The following is a 21,328-nucleotide window of genomic DNA, read 5'->3' on the forward strand; positions in this document are numbered from 1 at the left end:
TTTCCCTGCAGTAACTCTTTTCTTTGTATCTTTCTGGTTCTGACGGTTCCACTGCCTTCATTGTCCTGGTTCTGGTTCTGATCATCTGATGAACCAGATCTACAGAGAAACCAGCCTGAAATGTCCAATAGACTCAAACAAACGTAGATGTTGTGACAGAATACAAATATCACACTTTTCCAGTAAACATGTTAATAATCCTAAGTAGCAGTAAATCTGATCATCTTTCAATGAATGTGTGTGTGGAAATGAACCAGAGCATCAATATAAAGAAATGAAATCTGAATTAAAAGATGTGGATGACTGCCTGGAGAGTTAGAAACCAGTTATGAAAGTGTGCAGGGTCGTCAGATTTCTCTTTGCTTGAGAAATTAGTTGTTTTGGTGTTTGGAGGCAGAATTAGTTGCAGATGCTTCAAACTGTTCTGCTTTATTTCTGCTCATTATGCTGCATAAACAGACTAAACTCCCATCATGCAGATGGGGTTATTTGGGCAGGGCGGTGTGATGAGCAGCAAGTCAAGCATCAAGTAAACATGGAGCACAGAGTAGCTAAATAAATCAAAATAGATGTACAGTGAGTGAAATATTAAACCAGATTACACAAAGTAAAAGGTTATATCGCCACTGTGAGCGACTGGAAACTCGTCTGTTGATCTTCAGTCGCTTTGATTACAGCAGCAGCTGCTTCAATGTGAGCAAATCTTTGTCTTCATTCTAATGTTGGAAAAAACATAATTTAGCAGTTGCTGTGTTTATATTAAATAAGAAATAATTTCACCCGAGTATTGAGAGCCTTAGCGAGATTTGAACAGATGAAGTGAAAATATATCGGATTAAATTGACTCTAAAACACTTCTGGCCTTCGGTGCTTCACTCGGTGTTAAACCGCCTGGATCTGGATACAGAGGAACAGATTAAAACCTTACAGCCGACAGTGTTACATCTATTGATTTACTTGTTTCATGTTTAATTATTACTATAACTTTTTTTGGATTTCTTAATTTATTAATTTTTTCTCTGACATTTTAGTTGTTTGAAAAAAAGATTTGATTTCAACTTGCAGGGTGAAGAACATTCATGATTTGATCAGTTTCTGTCACTGAAAAAAACTGCAGCTTTGAAGGAAAACCCAGCAGTGAATCTAAAGCAAACATGATTTATTAAGTGAATTTTATCAGCTGTAGTTTTGCCAACTGGTGTCACATTCAGCTGATATTTAATTTAATTTATTTAAAGGCCAGACGTACAGCTGGGTTTAGAAACAGACCAAATTTTTAATTTTTAAAGATAAAAACCAGAAGCTAATTTTGATTGTTAAACATTTTATATTTTCCCCATAAAAGTGCTAATTTAACCACTTAATCTTCAACAATAAAGAAGCATGCAGCTCTTTTTCTACTGTCCATCTTCACACGAGACTTTCTGCTTCTGTATGGAGCAAAGTTGATCCATTTCCGGCTTCAGCCCCGTTTCCGGCTCCAGTCCCATTTCCAGTTTCAGTCCCGTTTCCGGCTGCTGTCCTGTTTCCGGCTCCAGTCCCATTTCCGGTTTCAGTCCCGTTTCCGGCTGCTGTCCTGTTTCCAGCTCCAGTCCCGTCCCGTTTTCCTCCCTGAATAAAACAAAACCAGGGATGAAAAAGCACCTGAACCCAAACAGAATCAGCTTCTCATTCAAACATGATGCAGATTTCTTCCTTCAGTAGCTCAGCTATCATTTGGTTGGTTATCGGAGCCAAATAGTATTTTTCTGGCTTGGCCACCAGGTGGGGCTGTGGGCCCAATGAGCAAAGGGGAGACGACCTGTAGCGGCAGGTGTTGAACCGGGAAAAGCCCGTTTCTGACCGCTGCTGCGGAATCCGTGTTGAAACTGTTCCTGTGTTCCTTGGAGTCTCTGGGTTTGTGCATAAATTATATTTGAATGGAATAAAATATGAATGTGAACTTCAGGAAAACCTTTGGGACTGATTTTACACGATAAAACAGGTGTGACGTCAGCGCGTCATAAGAACAACGGATCAGCACTGAACTTTTATTAAACTGGCTAATATACAAATTATTACTATTGGTTTCTGTTTGTTATATGAAATTAGATGGGCTGAAAGTATTAATAATTAGCATTGATTAATTGTTCAGTGGAGGATACAAACTAAAAAATAAAATGTTGCTGAAATAACAACACTCAGCAATAATTAAACCAAAGCTGCATGAAAAAAATATGCATTTTGCAGTTCAGATGAAAAAACTCTTTGTAAATATGTTCCACAGAACTCCCCAGGTTGAATACTTTCAGCTTCAACTGGTTCAAATTCAGTCAAATAAATCTATTTAGAACCTTTTTCTACCAATTATTATTTAAATAAATGAAAACATAAACTCTACACCACTGATGTTCAGTCCAGCAGAAAGGTCTGAGCTTCTTATTTATGTTTTATTGTTTTGCTGCAGATGTTTCCTTTGCTACAAATGATTAATCGTTCACCACATTTATTTTGTAACAAATCTTAGTATAAACTATAAATGTACACGCACAAGAGAGTTCTTTGACTTGTTTTTTTTTTTGCGAGGACGGAACCTTATTTTGGATCGCCTAATTATGGACTTTTTGATGGACTATTATTATTATTGATGAAATATTTCTGTTTGTTTTGATTCAAAGACTGGGTTATAGATTTGAATGTGTGGTTGTTTCCTTATAAAAAACTAAAGAATGATTGATATAATTCCTTGATTCCAGGAAACAGATGATGGGTTATTAAATGTAGCGGTGACGTGAGCTGACGTGTCTTATCCTTTTTGTTTCAATTAAATCATTTTTCTAGCTTTGATTAGGGAAAGCAGCGGTCATACTTATTTCTAAATTTGTATTTAAAAAAACAAGTCAAAGAACTCTCTTGTGCGTGTACATTTCTAGTTTATACTAAGATTTGTTACAGTTTTAAGAAATAAATTGTTCACTTTCTTCTTAAAAAAAATGAAATAAATTTTTAATGTATTTCTAATTTTAGAATACATTAAAAATGTATTTAGTCGTTTAGTTTAAGTGACTAAATGAAAAATCTTCAGAATGTTTATTCAATTAGTCATCAGAATTGGCATCGAAAACAAAACAAAATCAAAAGTGATTTGCAGTCTTATAAATTAAATATTGAATTAGTTTCAACATCTGTAGTTGTAAATATTTCATTAATTTGAGCAGCTTTTGCTCTTCCTCCTCTCTGCTGTCGCACAACTAGACTCTGATTTTGTTTCACTGCATATAAAATATCCCAAATCATCACAAAAAACCCTGAAGGTGATCTAATAAAATCAGAAAGATTCAGCTTTACTCACCTGCGATTATTTCACCTGTGGTGAATTTTCTTCCTGAGACAGCAGAGCAGGATGAAGATGATGAAGAGGAGGATGAAGATGGCAGCGATGAAAGGGGTCAGCTGGTTATGATCTGGTGAATCAGCTGCAGGGAGGGATGAACACAAGAGTGATTGACAGCGCTAAGACCCTCCTCCTGGCTCTGATTGGTCTGATTGATGAGTATATTTCTACTGGGAGCAGCTGTTCATTATTTTTCAACAAAAGCATTAATTGCTTAATCCAATTAATTAATATTTGCATTTTTATGTTAAATGCAAAATGTATATATTCTTTGTATATATTTTGCATAATTACTGCTCTGTGTGTTACTAATAATAATACTATTAGTGATAATAAATGTCTCTAGAGATTTTTCAAGATCTTAGATACAGAAAATCAAATATATAAGTCATAATCTCTTAGGAGTCAGTGGATTCTTTCAAAACTAAAATATAATAATAATAATAATAATAATAATAATAATAATAATAATAAAGATTTTGTTGAACAAATTTGGATTTGCAAATCTGAATTTATGTTCTTTGAATAAAAAAATGATGAAAAGATGTTCCAAACATAAATATGTTTCACTGGATCTTAGATCAGACACACATTCAGGTATTTGTTTATTTTCAGCAATGTCATATAAATATTTACTTTTTTTAGCCAAAACCCAGGTCAGTTTCTAAAGTCAATGTTTAAACAAGGAGTCGGAATTGTTCAAACTACACATGCACTCGATTAGAATCGATTACAATCACATTTAGGACCAGGTGTGGTTATGCGGAAAACAGCAGATGGCGCTGTGGAGCCTCTAATGGTCATTAAAATAATAGGAATAAACAGAAATATGTTTGGATTGTCATCATAAGTCAAAGAGACTTTTTAGGAACAGTTTCAATTGATTAGTATTTATTCATTCATTAAATAAGTTCATTAAAATACCTAACTGAACATAACAAGAGAATAAACAAAAACAAAGGCATAAAGTATATAAAACCAATAAAAATCAAGTCGGAACATGAAATCAAAACACGGTCTGCAGCTCAGCTTCCTCTTGTGTTTACAAAAAGATATAAGAATCAGCAAAAATGAACTTTACATCATGATCAAAGTCTGCATGTGGCCGATTCATTCCTTTATGAGTCACTGAGTTTATATATTCTTAGCTGAAAATATTAAAACATGATATATTTATGTGAGACAATGTCAGTTTCACTGCTCATCCAGAGATTGTCTCAGATTGTAACCGCCTACAAAACAAAACTTTCTCTCTGTTTCAAACCAGCGGAGCAGAAATCAGCAGATGACAAAATGTCTCCCGCTCAATTACTGGAGTGAAAGTTCAACTCTAGTAAAGTACTAATTATTAACTTAGTGCGGTATGTTGGTGAAAAAAAAACTAAGGGGAGAGCCGGTGTGTCCATTAGCCCTAAATCATCCAGAGTTAATGGGAGGAGATCCAGAGGAAGGGAGACAGGAAGGTGAAGGAGAGAATGACTCCGCCCGAAACATGTAGCTCTCCTCAAAGTCCTGAGATGAGGACTCCAGTTTGCTTTTCTTACTGGAGTGTGTGGGGTGCGCCATCCGCTCACCCACACCTGCTTTAAACCTTAAAGCTGAATCCGCACCAACATACCATTAGATATATATAAAAAAGTTTTGGGTCGTTTACCTTACAATCTGCCCTAAAAATACACATAATTATTTTTTCATTCTCAAATCCCAGCAGTTTGAGGTTATTATGTTGTAATCTTACGCGGCGCATTTTCTATGAATCTTCCTTGCAGTCTTTCATAAGTTCACCTGAATGAAGCCGCGGATAAAGAGGAAATCTTTACTTTTTTGAATCTGTTTGCGATGTTTCTGTTTTCACCACGTCGCTGTTAAAGTTTTTCTCCGCGTCACAAACGTGGCTGGTTCTGGTTCGTTATTGTTATGTTACACTGTTCTGCTTCGGCCCGTCTATGACATTTTTTAAAATATAAACCGACATGAATCCGGAACACAAAAATAAGACGCTTACCTGATATTCTGCTGATATTTATTTATTTATTTATTACCTCTGATGAATCAGATTAAAGGTTTGAGCTTTATTAATAATAATGAACTCAGTAGTCCTAGCTATCAGGTCTGAGGTTCAGAGAAGTTTATTATTTTACAGTAACGATAAAGACAATTCTGCTAATCCCTCTGGTGCTGCTGCTGATCACATAAAAATCTAAACTTTTTATTAGGACAGTAACAATCTGCATTATATTAACCAGTGAAAGTAGGAAAAGAAATTTGCTTAATGAAAACAGGCCAATTTGGAAAAAACAAAATTTTCCATAAAAAGTTTTTGGCTATGATGAGGTGGTTGTTCGAAATGTATTTCGCAAAACTGCAGTGGAAACATGAGTCATGTGATCAAGATCCGTGTTACTACTGGAGAAAACGACGAAGAAGAAGACAGGAAGTGGGAAAATAATGTTTTTTTTTTTTTTTCATTTATTTATTTTGACAACGTGCAGCTGGCTCCCCTCACGACTAAATGTGTTCAATCCAAAGCTCTTCTAACTATAATTTTTCCCAAAACCTGGCATAGGTTGCGGCTCCCAAATTAGCGGAGGTCGCTCCAAATAAGACGCCAGGGTCTCCTCTGCTTGGCTGAATTGCAAATATAATCTCATCTAACTGTTTACATCCATCGCTGCCATAATTGTTAGTGACTTATTGCGTGAACAGACTGGTTCATGCATGATTCTAATTTCATAATGGGAACGCCGCAATTGCAAAATTGTGTTTTTTCGATATTATGATTTGCGGACATTTGTAAAGGAAACGCAGCTACAGAGAAAGACTGGATGTGTTGAGCCGTTTACTTCCTCACCAGCCGCTGTGATCTCCACGCTGCGGCCCATCGCCTCCATCATCACCGTGTAAGGAGCGGCAGGCCGCGAACACATCCTGGCCCCTGCAGACCACACAGGGTCCCTCCGTCTCTGCCGCCTGTCCGTCTGGTCTCTCCCACAGGTTGGTGTGGAAGTCGAACAGGATGCTGGCGTTGACCGCAGCAGGTTGAGTCGAGCGGAAACAAGAGACGTTCATCCTGAAGCGGAACCAGAGACAAAAACTGTTTTAAATTGTATTTAGTTGCTACAACCTGGAGTTAAAACTCCACCATAAAGTGGAGCCACATTCTACTTCATGTCTTTACATTTTAAAGCTTTTATTTGTTAGATTCTGCAGTATATTACGACTTTTTTTTAATCAATTTTGAATAAAATTATGTTTTCAGCATAAGTGTATATTCATTATTAAGCTGTTGTCATGATGGCGATTGTTGAAGTGTAAACCCAAATGCAGAAAGGAGGAGGCAGCAGCTGAGTTCTTTGATGATTTAATGAAGAATGGTTGAAATAACGATGGGTCCTTACAAAAAACACAAAATCTAAGGTCGTAACAAAATAAATCCAAAACAACATCAAAAACATCAAACCAGGAGACACGGGGAGAAAACAGAGGACGAAGCAGACATGAGGATGAGAAGCTTAACTACTGAAGAAGGCTGAGAGATGAAAACCTGCAGCTGATGAGACTAAAGTGACAGCAGGTGAGAGGAGCAGCAGCCGGGCTGAGGGCGGGGAGCTGGAAATAACACTAAAGAGACCAAAAGACAGAAGAACCAAACAGAAACAATAAGAACCAAGGAACACAGAACGAGAATAACGAGGACTAAACAAAAAAATAACCTAACCGGAAACAGGAATGGAGAAAAAGAATAACTAAACCTAGAGTAATGAAATAACTAAGAAACTAACATGACTAGAAACACGATGATGACTCGAACAAAGAAAACAAGACAAATTTAACCAGAGATGACACAGAGTCCTGAGCGGTGACTTCATCAGACCCGTCATTCTGAAACAAATGATGTGAAATCTGAACATTTTCTTTGTTTACTGGCAAAAACTGCAGCTGGAATAAAAACGTCACTTCATCACGATCCTGAACGACCTTAAGGTTTGAGATTACTGAAGTCTGGAGAAACTATTTGATCGTTTTGTGTGTTTGTTAGAAAGAGAACTAATATATGATGCAAGACATTTCTAACTGCTGCACATAACATGCTGACATATCTGATGTCGAAAAGTCAGAACTTTGGAAGGAAAACGAACATTTTTCATGACAAATTTACAAGATTTCCTCTGAAAACCAAGATGTCCTCTGCATTACAAAATGAAGTCCTCTGAGCTTAGAGGATACATTTCGGGTTCAACTTCGGGTTCGGACCAGTTTTAATGTTTTATTTAGGCCCGATCTAAAGTTTAAATTGTTAGTGAGTAAAATTAGTCAGACAGTGCATCAGCACTTCCATCTTATTTACCTATAGAGAAAATAAGAATTGAGTCAATGAGGAACGGAAGTATGAGAAGTCCGAACCGAACATCTGCATCGGCCGAACAGGACTGGCTGCATGCAGCACGGAGTCAAATTAGACAGAAAACTGTTAAAACCAACTCGGTCTGAAGCATCGTGTCGGACTTTGTGATCCTAAAGTCGAAATGCTTGAAATAAATGAAGCTCATTTCTCCAGACAAGATTTTTTTATTTTGCAAAAAAGACAAACAATAATCGTAAACTCACTTAAAGGAGGTGCAAGTTTTAAGTAATCTGAACAATAAAACCCGATGAGAGACGGAAAGAGCCGTCATGTTAGGCTCCGCCCACTTCCACCTGAGCAGCCGGAGCCTCACAGAAAACACCGGACTGGACTCAGAGCTGGACGGTCATTTATCTCTGCGAAACCGCAACAGCTCGACTAAGAATGGAGCATTTTACCTGACAAGCAAAATGTAGAGCATAAATCCCGAAATGTGCAGAAAATGATACATTTCTTTAGATAAAAATCTATTAATTGTATTTTTTTCAAAGTTAATATTCACTCTTTTTTTTTTTAACATAAATACATACTTGCATTCAGAAGTTCCCTAATTAGTCAACTTCTGCACAGTCCTGGTTGCAGAGCTGCAGATGCATCAGCTTTGATCAAGTTACTTGGAACACGGAAGCTTCCGCAAAGGAGGAAAACCCTGTCGCGCATTTTATTATTAATATTCGCTTTCAATTAAAGTTCTGAATAGAGCAAAAAATAAAAAAAACGGCTGGTCATAAAATGCAAAAATAAAAACATCAAACCAAAGTCCAAACAGTATTTTAAAAAAACCCTAAAACAGAGTTAATAATAAAATATAGTATTTTCATGTAACTTCTGCATTTCAGTGCTGCAGAGGCTCGTATAAAACCAGGCAGCGGAGTTAAAGCTGCTTTTCTGTCCAAACAGAAAGCAGAAAGCTCCGTGCAGGAGAGGGAGTGAAGGAAACTATGAACGAAATCAAAAGCGCGGTTTAACTCACCTCGTTTGGTTCGATTAGTTTCTGGTTGGACCCTCGGTTCGCCAGAAAAGGTCCAGAACCAGAACCAGCCAGACCGAGAGAATCAGAGAACAAGGTTGGAAAATTCATCTTAATGTCCGTTAAAGAAAAGGTTCAGATTCAGATCGTTCAAGAATTTTTAAAACACAGCGGCGCTTTGAGAGAGTTCCTGGAATGAACACGGAAGTGTGTGTGTGTGTGTGTGTGTGTGTGTGTGTGTGTGTGTGTGTGTGTGTGTGTGTGTGTGTGTGTGCGTGTGTGTGTGTGTGTGTGTGTGTGTGTGTGTGTGTGTGTGTGTGTGAGAGAGAGAGAGAGACTATGACTCATCCAGACATATAACAAAGTTCCGTCTTTGCAGCTTTGCTTCTTTTCTCCACACATTATTCAAATAATTATTCCACATAATCTTTAACCCCGTATGGATTCAGTTTTGCACTAGAATTCATCTGAATTTCTTTTACATGTTTATGGAAAAACCGGAGAAAAAGAAGATCACAAATAATTAACTCATTAAATAGAAAAGCGAAAAGGTCAAACCTGGTTGCAGCTGACAAAACATAAAGTCTAATTAAATATTTTTGCCAATATTAGCGAACTCTGTTTCTTTACTTATTTGCAGATGCGAGACGGACTAGTTTTCAATTAGAAACCGTGTAAACGGTTAAAAAAACGGTACAACAAATTAAGAAACAACAAAGATAAAGTTGCAACATAAAAATACTGTGGAGTAATTAAATAGCATCCTGACATGAACATGTCAGTCACGGCTGAAGCTTCTTGTGCTTTTCTGTCCCTGATAGCAGAAACTTATCATAACTTTCTGGTTGCTGGTTCTGTCACACCTGACAGAAATCCTGCTGCCATGGGAAAAATCAGAATGTGAGGAAAGGTTTCCTCTGCTCTGCTGCTCAATATGAAAATAGAAACAAATAAAATCTACTGGAATCTGCAGATTTATGTCAGATCCGCTATTCTTCTTCAATATTGTTCATAAATGCGGTTTTGAGAACAAAGCGTCATTGAATGGTGTGTCTGAACATGTCTGGACATGTTTCTCAGTGGAAACCAACAGAGTAGCTGCAGATTTCATTACGATGGATGCAGTTTGCCGTTCAGACGCTTCAGTGTGATAAGATCTGTGGTTTTCCCCCGATATAAACAAATGTTTGAGTGGAACTGCTGGCCGTGTCTGCAGCACTGAGCCTCATTCACCTGATGATGTTAATAAAATGCAGTGAATCAGTTTGTGCCACGTTTTTAAACCCGTTTCCTCCTGACTTTACACTCATTCCTCTTCTACAACTTTGAAAACAAAACATACAGATCAGATTATAGATGTTTTCTGTCCTGCTGCCAGTTGTGGTCACAGTGGATAATGGAAGTTAGAGAAATGTGACTGTGCATTAAGTTGTTTACAGTGTATTATACTGTAACAGTCACTCAGATGTCGGCCTGCTTAACGCTACATCTGGCTGCCGATTTCTCTTTTTTTCTTGGTTTTAGTTCTTTTACTTCTTTTCCTGTTGCTTTTTGCACGACTCGGCAGTTAAGAAGCTTCTGTGCGTCATCCTGGTCTGCTGCAGCACCACATCAAATGAGAAGAGCTGGCAGCAGCTTTGTATTTACTTCATGACTTGTTTAACATTTGATCATCTTCTGTCTTTTCTCTGCAGGCCTGCTTCATCCTGATGGTGGTGTTCTGACTATCTGTACCTTACGGTAATGCACAAGTCAATGTTATATCACATACTGCTATAAATCTGTCATACCTGTGTGTTGTTTCTCAGAGGTTTTTGTTTTCTCCCACTGCTGTTGCTTCACAGCTTCAGTCTATTTGAACACTAACAGACCCGCTTCCTCTGAATCATGAGTCAGCTTCAAGTACGAGACGTGGGAGGTTTTAGTGAAGATCTGTCAATGAAGGTGTTATTTTCACATTTGCATTTCATGAAAGATTCCAGCTGTTTTATCATCTATTGTCACAGTTTTTAAACAAATCAATGCATTTTAGAGCAGGTTCATATCTAACATGTTTTAAAAAACCTGGAACATTTGAATGATAAAAGATTTAATCAGTGGGTTTGGATTGTCAATCAGCAGCTAAAATAGGATTTAAGTAATAAAACACACAACTGGGAGTAGAATAGTGAAATTAAATCTAATGTTGAGGTTTTTAAGCAGTTAACTTTAATTTAACAAAAGATTATTGTTAAATTATTGTTATTGCTGTACCAACTGTCTAGACCCCTCAGATCTTCTGGTTCTGGTTCTGCTCTGCATCCAGAACCAGAACCAAACGAGGAGAAGCAGCATTCAGCTTCTATGCACCACAGATTTGGAACAAACTTCCAGAAAACTGTAAAACAGCTGAAACACTGAGAGCCTTTAAATCTCAATTTAAAACCCACCTGGTTAGAGCTGCATGGGGTTAGAGTGGGTTTGATGTCTTCAGTGTTTCTGATGTTTTTATCTTTAGTTTTTATCTATTAATGTCACATACTGTTTTTATTTCTTTAATTATGTAAAGCACCTTGAAATGCCTCGCTGCTGAAATGTGCTATACAAATAAAATTTTAATTTGAAAAGAAACAAATAAAACAAAAACTGTGAACTTTTTGTTTCCTTCACAAATGGGTAAAAATAGATGGTTTATCATCATTTTTGGCATCATAATCCAAAGTGTTTATAACTTCGTTATTCTGCCACAACTTTATCTTTGAGGTGCATAAAAAATAAAAAAGTAAAAACCTGCAGCAAAAATGGTTTAGTAAAAATGATTTTTATTGCAGAAGTCAGAATGAAATGCAGCTGAATCAGTTTAACTACAGCACCAGTTTTACACAGAAACAAAAGCAATTCAATATTCACACCTTACAGGATTTATTAATGGCATCAAAGCATCAACAGAAATTATATTAAGTAGCAGCTTTGTGCATCACACTGACCTAATTAACTTCAGAGGCAGAAAATACAGTAAAAGCAATAAAAACACTAAAATCAGTAAAAACGGTGAGCTCATGTTGTTCCAAAGCTAATTTTCTTTTTCCTAATTCAGAGGTTGCATCCTTCCAAGAATCTTCCAAATGTCATTAAATCATAGAAGGAAACTAAGAAACAATAAAGCAAAACTTAGTGATGTTATGTTGATGCAGATTTATGACACGTCTGAACGTTTGTTCAGACTGCAGACAGAAACGTTTCTGGTTCCAGGAGAGGAAGCAGCTTTTCTCCTAATGGACCTAAGCAGCAGTCAGAAAACTGTAATTTAATGCTGATAACCCAACAATGATGGTTCTTATGAAAGAACTTAAAGACTTTTCTGAAATAACTGGATGGTGTAGAGATGAACTCTGTATTAAGCTCAAACAAGATGAGGAAGCTGCCAAATGACTTCAGGCAGAAACAGGCCTCAGATCACATGACCTTTGGTTTGTATTTGAGTTGGCGGACTGTATGATGAGTTTGCAGTTGCAGATTTTCTCAGTTTGTATTTGTAGACGGCAAACCAGATGATCAAACCCACGAGAATCACAGCAACTGGAGCACCGGGGATGAGAAATGCTGTCAAACTGTCGACGCACACGGATTCAGAAAAGCAAAACTCTGAAAAACAAAGAAGAAATGAGAGTTACTGCAGAGAAACAAAGTAAACACAGAAATCAGATTTAAGTGAATTAAAGAAGAGGGCTCCTGGATTTCTGTTTGCCCTGCTGAACTGTTGATGCTCTTAAAGGTTATTTCTGGGGTTGTTTGGTTCATAGTTCAATAAAGTCCAGCAGGTATTGATAAAAATCTGTTTCTGCTGGTAGAACAAAAAGAGACAGAATTCAACAGTTTGTTGAATATTTTAACTGTTGAGCAAATCTCCTCACAAACATTCAGTATCCCAGATTATAACATGTTATTCCACTATAGGTAATATCATTATTTAGTTAAGAGGTGAAATTTTCCAGCAAAAAACTAAAAGTTGCTCTAATAAGACAAATCCAAACATCTAAGTGGAGATATCTTTGGGTTTATCCAAAAAGAGGCGGGGCTAATGTTGCAATAAGATCACAGTACTGCCTTTGTAAATCTGTACAACTTTTATTAAAAATTACATAAATATTTTTTTACAGATTTGTTGTGATGGCATGTTCTGAGAAAAACAAATCCTTTGCCTTCTTCCAGTGCTAAATAGAAACAACCAATCAGAGCCAGGGGGCGGGGCTTAGCACTGTCAGCTAGCAGAGACATGTGAATGCTAATGCTAGTTAGCATAGCCACCAATGATGACAAAAATGTTTTTTCTGTAACGGCAAGTTGCTTCTTTTGCATTAGCACATTGAGCAACTACTACATGAGCTTGATTGACAGCACTAAGCCCCGCCTCCTGGCTCTGGTTGCTTTTGGTGTTTTTCTTCAGACGGCAGTAGCAGCTCAGGGAGACGAAGGAGGAGATCGATCTGTTCAGAGTATCTGTCTCCTAACTGGTGACAGTTTTAACAAATATTTTTTTAATAAAAATTACAAACTGCAGCTTTAATTTAACAAAACATGGTTACAAATTACATGTCATGGTTTGGGTATAAGGTGAAGGGAAACACACGGCGTTCTGGGATGAGGATGGGAAAAGTGTCTAAAACCAGTTACACAGATCCAGACACACCAGGATGAGCCAGCAGGAACAGAGGACAGGTGAGACTGAATACACGACACCAGGGGTTAAATTAATCAAAACGCATAAAACAAAAACCCAAATCCTCATAATACAGCTTTTCCTTAAGCTACAGAAACACTATAGTTTATCTTGGATAATTTACAACATCCTGGTGGTGATGAACAAAAGACCTGCACTGATGAGATTTAGAGCAGGAGTCCAGGACGGCACCGATCTGGACGCAGAACAAGAGTCAGGAGTTTCCCTGTTCAAGGCTCAGACAGATTGATGTTCTGCAGTTAATGTGTTTGAACTTCATCAGTAAAACAGAAGATAAAACCCTGAGATCTGTTCATCTCTAGGCTGGTGATGAACGACAGGCAGAAGGTTTGAACACCACTGATTCAGATAAACCTCAGAATCTGATAACATCTGAGGTTTTCAGGTCACACTGTGGATGTTGCCTTCACTAATTCACTAATTAATTTTCACTTCTGCTTCAAGGACAGAGTAACATGTTAGCTGGAGAAGGGATTGCACAATGTCTCTCTGGTGTCTCAATAAAAAAGCTTCTCATGCAGCAACTGTCGTTTTTCTTTGTGTTTTTGTCTTGAAATTCCCCTGAAAGCCGTGTTACCTCTCTGGTTAAGTAGTGCAGGAGCTCTGCTTCCGGTTTCCTCCAAATATCTGCATACAGAGCAGCTTTGACCTTCAATCGTTATGAAGCCAGTTTTCTTCAGTAACTAGGCAGAAATCGGTTCACTGAACTTCATCTGCACAAAGTTCAAAGTGTGCAGTCATCTGGAGCAGATAAGTTTCCACTACAATAATAATATGAAACTTTCACGTCTTCACCACAGTGGAACGTTTTTCTCCTGCAGCTTCGCTTCTCTGACTCTGGAGGTTTTGAAAAACAGAAAATTGTTTTGTTTTCTCAAGTTTTTAGTTTATCCTTTTATTCCATTTCTTTATTATTGTATAACTTAACTGTGATTAATAGATGTTTGTGTCTGTGATAAATAAAACTTTCTTAGTTAATCTGTCTTGTTTGAGCATCAAAGCTGAGTGTGAATAATGCATTTTATTTTGGACTTTAATCCAGGGAATGACATCTAAGGAGCAGAGCATGTTTCTGATAATCCACTAGCAGCAGAGCTGATTCTTCATTTAGAGCTTTACTGTCTTTTTTTCCAAACAATCAAATCAATTTTCAACATCAGCTCTGACTGGCTGGAGTTCAGAATCCACTGATGTTCTGCAGGTTTTCTGACCAGAGTCCTGCTGCAGTCAAGCTGGCAAAATTAGCAGAGTTAGCAACAAAGTTAGCATCAGAGCTAGCAATGTTCAACAACTATAAAACTGAAACGGTGAGTTAAACGTTTGCCCAAAGAATCACTTCCTGCAGTTCAAACTGTGCAGGTTTGGGGTCAACATGTCACATTAAACATGGTTTAATTTAGTGCTTTAGCATTAGCTTCTACTTTAGTGTTAACATTAGCTTCTGCTTTAGCATTAGCAGAGCTAATGTTTATGATTAATGCTTTAGGATTAATGTAATTAATGTTTTAGTGTTGCTGACATTTAGAGGAGATAAGCAGACTTTTTACGCTTAAAATGAAAAGACATGAAGGTCAACACAGAGCAATTAGTTTGGGTAAAACAGAGAGTGGACATTATATATTGAGAACAATTAAACAAACTCCACCAATCAGAGTGTCAGAAGGTGGAAAGTCCCTACAAATGAAATATTGTGCAGACGGTTTGACAAACTAAATATTTGAGATCTGGACTCGTTTGACTGAAGAAAATTTTCTGAAATGATGTGCTCATCAGTTACCTTCAGCAAACATCATCTGAGCAGAAAGTAATGACTGAATATCTACAACCACATCTTGGTATGACTGAATCAAACTCAGACTGCTTACTGGTTGGTGGAGGAACATCATCGAGCTCCAAGAGGCTGCAGTTCACTGCAACACAACAGGAAATATGCTGATGAGCTGAAGAAAAGCCGACATGCTCACAGAAACACGTCTCTGTGGAAGTGCTCTTACCTCTGCAGTCAACAGTCCAGTCAAACTGAAGGAAGGAAACAATGAAACTTAAATCCAAACCATCATTTAAATCTGACAGATTGATGCTAAAACTGCTTAACATTTTATTTAACATTTCTTTCTCTTCCTACTTTATTCTCTGTTGGTGAAGTTTGTTTCACTTTCAAACACTTGGTGATGTGCATCAGGTGAGGATGGCAGATCTTCAGGTCGATGTGGTCGACGGTCACGTTCTCTACCAGGCTCTCATTGACTGAAGAACCCTGGGCGATCACAACCTTAAGGAAGATGGAGTTTATCACATAATCACTTCATGTTCTGCAGCAGAGTGCGTCTCGTCTCGTTGTCTTCTCTCTTTTTTCACTTACATCTCGGTCTGCCCACTGTGTGTCACAGTCATCTGAGGCGGTCCACTGGGACAGCTGGTACCTAAAGAAACGGGTTGGAAGTCGACTGACGCTGCAGTTCAGAGGTGAAAGGTCAGCAGCTGCAGGAAGCAACAGCTGCACCAAACCTGAAATAAATTAAATTAAAGTTGCCTCAGAAAGTCAGAAATGCTTAGATATCAAAGAGAGAATCAACATGCGAGCACACCATCAGCCAAGTGGTCATAATGATATGCCTGATATTAGTTTTAGGCAATGTAGCAGTTATAGTTGAATCTGCGAAGTGAAAGATGCATATGCAATCATGGCACAGCTGAGAAAACAGCAGTAAGGCAGAAACAATCAGCTGCATACAGGTAGAGCTTCCTAGCTAGCAAGGTAGCATAGCATCCTGCTAGCCAACATTCTGTCTCCATTTTAAACTGGATTAAACAGGAAACAGGTCAGATGTTGTTCTGGGTTCTTCCTCCTGGAGGAGTCGATGGATTCTCTGGGTCATTTTGGGAGGAGACGGTTCATCAGGTCCGGATCGGCTAATCAGGAGAACCGGGACATTTCCCCATGGGCCGGCCTATGGCAGGCAGTTTAACATAAAATCAGTTTCCTCTATTTGTAATTACATCTAAAAATGAGCTTGGTCTAGACCAGGGGTGTCCAAAGTGGGTCCTGGAGGCCCGGCATCCTGCACGTCTTAGTTCTCTCCCTGGTGGTGTTCCTCTTAGGCCTGCTAACCAGCATCATTTGATCCAGGTGCGTTAAACCAGGGAGAGAATAAAACATGCAGGATGCCGGGCCTCAGAGACCCACTTTGGACACCCCTGGTCTAGACAACTATATTTTGACAACCCTGAAAATTTGACATGAAATCATGTGGAATCAGTCGACATTATGAAGTAATTCTTGCCTGCAATGAATCGGAAATATTTTAGAAAAATACTCTTAATTTCAAGGCTACACAGAACAGCGCACTCTATTGTTGACTTAACATGTACATTGGTAAGTATGCTTACTCCAAATGCAAGATTATAATGACATGAGTCAATACTACTAATAATATCTTATCTAAAGTGGGCTGGTCTGATGCGTGAAAATCCAGGGCAGTTTTGTGTTTTCTCCACCGTTTTCTGGAGACCCAAAGCCGTAGAATCGGCTTTGCAACCCGTTCCAGATGGATGGATGTCAGTAACTTTGTTTATAATCTGTTCTGGGATTTGTTTGGACATGGTGCATTACTTTTCAAATTCTTTTTCCTACTTTACGCTGTCAGAAAGATTCTGTTTAAGAAATCCTGCTTTTATTTCAGAATTATTGAGGCTTTTGGTTTAGTGGCCGGTTTTAAATCTGTTTGCTGAACTGAAACTACACCAGATTCTCAGCTTCCAATATGAACGCTCAAGTAAAAACCACATGACAACAAAATAGTAAAGATGAGACATCTGACTCAGACTAGAAAATCTGCTTATTCTATGCGACACAGGGGAAAAACCCAGGTTGTGATTGAGGATGTGGCCCTAAAGCCAACTGGTAGTCCACTCAAATAATATCAAGTGGCCCAGAGTCTCCCAATTAATACCAGGTAGGTCTGGCTTAAAATGATGAAACAGAAATGGTATACAAAACATATTTATACATTCTTTTACAATATTAATAGACTTTATTATTCTAATTTAAAACCAAATAAAGCACAGGAACCCAGGACAAGACTAGAAGCAATGAGACCTAAGCAAAAACTGCAAACCAAATTAGTAGAAACACAAATTGACAAAATAATGTTAAAAGCAAATCCCACATTGTCTCAACCCAGTTATAAAGCTGTGCCCAATCAGCTAATTCATAAAAATAAAGAGATATAAACTGTCGTTCTGGTTCCGTAGAGTTTGTGCTACAACTCCAGCTGTAGAAGACGACCTATGAGCTGAGAGCATCTAAACTACAAAACAAATGCACTCGGTGAGAAGCAACAGCAGCAATCTCAATCAGCCACACAACGGGTACATCCAGACGCTGCAGTGAGAAGCCACTGAAATGCATCCAAGAGGCAATCAGAAATCACGTCAAGTAGCAAAATATAAAAGCGACCTGACGTTACACAGGACCAGCCACAAGTGGCATCAAAGATCCATTTATTCTACCAGCAGCACAAACAGCCACGATCCGGAACTTGGTGCAGCAGCCCGATGAGCCCGGATCCAACTGCGCACAACGGACCCGAGACCTGGTGGAATTTACAGTCACTTTTGTAAACAATGTTTTCAAGTAAAATCTCCCGGTTACATCCATGAGGCTGTTACAACACGTGAAAGTATCTACAGTCAAGTCAATAACAGCTGTGAATACATTTAACATCCGAGTTTAAGCTGAAATCTCTTCTCACTGTTGTGAAAAGCCCCAGTGGTTCTGACGGTGAACACCGAGCCCCGTTTGCATCACCACAGTTTCAGTTACACTGTTTTTCCTCCTCCGGTGAGATCTTGGCTTTTGCAGATCCGGTCTTATAAACTCCTCACCGCTTTGTGGTTACCTGGTCGTTGCTGCTGCTGTTTTCTCATTCTTCCTCTGACCAGAGCAGCTAAACTACAACCAGTCAAACATTGAAGCCGCCGCCGGTTTAACTCAGCCGTGAACTGTCGCTACAGGAGGGACCGAGACGTTTCTAAATAATCTGAAATGCTACAGATAATAAATATATGTCACCTCTTTGGGTTTGGGAGAAATGCATTCCTGAATGTTCTCGATGCGGAGCGACGACTTCTCTAATCTGCAGTAAAATTATGCAATATTTATTCTTGACATAGTATATGTATGTAAAAGTAATAGATATGTCATAAATACAAACTTAAGATTGTTGTGCATCTCATTTTCTGCTCGTATTTCTCTTTCTTTCCTGCTCCGTAACGCAAGTAGAGACGTCTCTACCGTACAGATTTCTCTCCGTTTAATAAGGAAACGACCCACCGGGAAAATATACAAGTCAAGAAAAGCATCAACTGATTCGGACCAAATAAAAGAACAAACTTCAGAAACGCCGAAAACGAGTCACGTTTTCTGCGTCACTTGAGAAAACGTTTAAAAACCCGATCAGACATGGGCTTCTGATCCGGACGTCTTTAATTATCCAGGATCTTTGGATCTGGAGTTAAACTCACCTGTCAACGCAAGCAGCCGGCAGATCCCAGAGAGGTCCATGCCGAGCAGAAACCTCCGAACCTGTGTGATACCTGCCGGTTTCTGGTTGTGGTTCTCTGTCCGCCTCCTCCCCGCCTGCATGAAGAACTGCAGCTCAGAGTCTCGTCCCGCCCCTTGCGGCTGCTTTGTCTTTAACAAGTCACCCGATGCCGACTATTTTCATTGTTTTATGAATTTGTTTGAGCTTTAAATATGTTTACCAACTTGATTTTTATCAGCTTTTTATTATGCATTAAAATAGCATTATTATAAATATGCAAACAGTATCAAACAGGTCCTTCTCAAAAAATTAGCATATTGTGATAAAGTTCATTATTTTCCATAATGTAATGATGAAAATTTTATTTTTACTGTTCAGCTCATCAAAAGCATATAAACAACAAAACAATTGCGACAGGCAATGATTTAGGTTTTCTTGCCTAAATGTCTATTTTAGAGGACATTTCATCTGGCAGAGTGAGCGGTGAGCTGAGAGGTGAGCTGAGAGGTGAGCTGAGAGGTGAGCTGAGAGATGAGCTGAGAGGTGATGATGAGTCAGGTGAGCATCATCAGATCGTTTCTCCTCTGTCTGCGCTGTGGTGCAAACCCCACGTCACCACGGCCATGTTGTACTTCCTGAAGCCGACAGAAACAGATGCATGCACAAATTTAAAAAATCTGGTGTAAACAGTAAGTTCACAGAGGTAAAAACAGATGTTAGTTATTTTAAATTACTCGGTTACATTTACTTCAGTAACTTCATGGGAAAAAATACTTTGAGTATTTTTATTAGGCTGCACTTTTTACTTTTACTTGAGTAATTTATTATGAAGTATTATTACTCTTACTTGAGTATCATTTCTGGTTAGTCAAACCCAAGGTTGTTCAAAGTGTGGCCTAGGGGCCAAATGTGGTCCTTGAAATGATTTTGATTGGCCCATTAGCCAAAAACTGAAAATATTTCAGTTCAGTTCAGATTTATTCAAGTCCATGTTGCTTTATGCTGTAATAATGTAATATTGTTGACAATGTTACAGCAAAGACATATTTTCTATATTTTACATATACATACATTTGTGTATACAGGTCCTTCTCAAAAGATTAGCATATTGTGATAAAGTTCATTATTTTCCATAATGTAATGATACAAATTAAACTGTCATATATTTTAGATTCATTGCACACCAACTGAAATATTTCTGGTCTTTTATTGTTTTAATACTGATGATTTTGGCAAACAGCTCATGAAAACCCAAATCCCTGTCTCAAAAAATTAGCATATTTCATCCAACCAATAAAAGAAATGTTTTAATACCAAACAAGTCAACCTTCAAATAATTATGTTCAGTTATGGACTCAGTACTTGGTCAGAAATCCTTTTGCAGCCTTCAATGCAGCATGGAGGCCATCAGCCTGTGGCTCTGCTGAGGTGTTATGGAGGCCAGGATGCTCCCATAGCGGCTTTAAGCTCATCCAGAGTTTTGGGTCTCAACTTTCTCTTCACAACATCCCACAGATTCTCTCTGGGGTTCAGGTCAGGAGAGTTGGCAGGCCAACAGTAACACCATGGTCAGCAGTGGTTTTGGCCCTGTGAGCAGGTGCCAGGTTGAGCTGAAAAATGAAATCTTCATCTCCATAAAGCTTTTCAGCAGATGGAAGCATGAAGTGCTCCAGAATCTCCTGATAGCTGCTGCATTGATCCTGCCCTTGATAAAACCCAGTGGACCAACACCAGCAGCTGACATGGCACCCAGACCATCACTGACTCACTTTCCTGCACACGCCTGTGCACAGTGGCTCTGGATGTTTCTACTCCAGACTCAGTCCACTGCTTCCCCCAAGGTCTGGAATCGGCCCTTCTCCACAATCTCCCTCAGGGTCCGGTCACCTCTTCTCGTTGTGCAGCGTTTTCTGCCACACTTTTTCCTTCCTACTGACTTCCCACTGAGGTGCCTTGATATAACACTCTGCAAACAGCCGATTCGTTCAGAAATTTCTTTCTGTTTCTCACCCTCTTGCTTGAGGATGTCAGTGATGGCCTTCTGGACAGCAGTCAGGTCAGCAATCTGACCCATGATTGCGGTTTTGAGTAACGAACCAGGCTGGGAGTTTTTAAAGGCCTCAGGAATCTTTTTCAGGTGTTTAGAGTTACTTTGTTGATTCAGATGATTATTTTTATTGCTCGTTCAGAGAACCTTTTCATAATATTCTAATTTTTTGAGACAGGGATTTTGGGTTTTCATGAGCTGTTTGCCAAAATCATCAAAATTAAAACAATAAAAGACCAGAAATATTTCAGTTGGTGTGCAATGAAT

The 21,328-nt window shown here is 38.5% G+C and overlaps 1 protein-coding gene and 1 long non-coding RNA gene across 2 annotated transcripts; both read right to left on the bottom strand.

The window, feature by feature from the left end:
* Positions 1–1,137: 1,137 nt before the first annotated feature.
* On the bottom strand, positions 1,138–9,084 carry LOC148159868 (uncharacterized). Its single transcript, XR_015762627.1, has 4 exons — positions 8,752–9,084; positions 6,225–6,443; positions 3,332–3,455; positions 1,138–1,611 (listed from the first exon to the last, which is right to left on the bottom strand). It is a non-coding gene; the product is annotated as an uncharacterized LOC148159868 (long non-coding RNA).
* A 2,448-nt stretch (positions 9,085–11,532) lies between these two features.
* Positions 11,533–19,132, bottom strand: LOC148159869 (uncharacterized). Its single transcript, XM_088004755.1, has 6 exons — positions 18,995–19,132; positions 15,831–15,976; positions 15,594–15,740; positions 15,463–15,487; positions 15,334–15,378; positions 11,533–12,372 (listed from the first exon to the last, which is right to left on the bottom strand). The coding sequence occupies exons 1-6, from the start codon at positions 19,113–19,115 to the stop codon at positions 12,179–12,181; spliced, it is 678 nt and encodes a 225-aa protein (XP_087860881.1). The 5' UTR covers positions 19,116–19,132; the 3' UTR covers positions 11,533–12,178.
* Between the last annotated feature and the right edge of the window lie 2,196 nt (positions 19,133–21,328).

This window comes from Poecilia mexicana, unplaced genomic scaffold (genome assembly GCF_051168715.1).
Source record: "Poecilia mexicana isolate PSO_F unplaced genomic scaffold, ASM5116871v1 scaffold_4, whole genome shotgun sequence".
Lineage (NCBI taxonomy): Eukaryota > Metazoa > Chordata > Actinopteri > Cyprinodontiformes > Poeciliidae > Poecilia > Poecilia mexicana.

Bases quoted from the DNA above. Each gene is read 5' to 3' on its own strand.
- LOC148159869 (XM_088004755.1), bottom strand. From the start codon at position 19,115: ATGCAGGCGGGGAGGAGGCGGACAGAGAACCACAACCAGAAACCGGCA. The intron at 15,488-15,593 runs GTAGGAAGAGAA...TCCTTCCTTCAG, and splicing joins CTTCACCAACAGAGAATAAA to TTTGACTGGACTGTTGACTG. The intron at 12,373-15,333 runs GTAAGCAGTCTG...TTTGTTTTTCAG, and splicing joins TGATGTTCCTCCACCAACCA to AGTTTTGCTTTTCTGAATCC.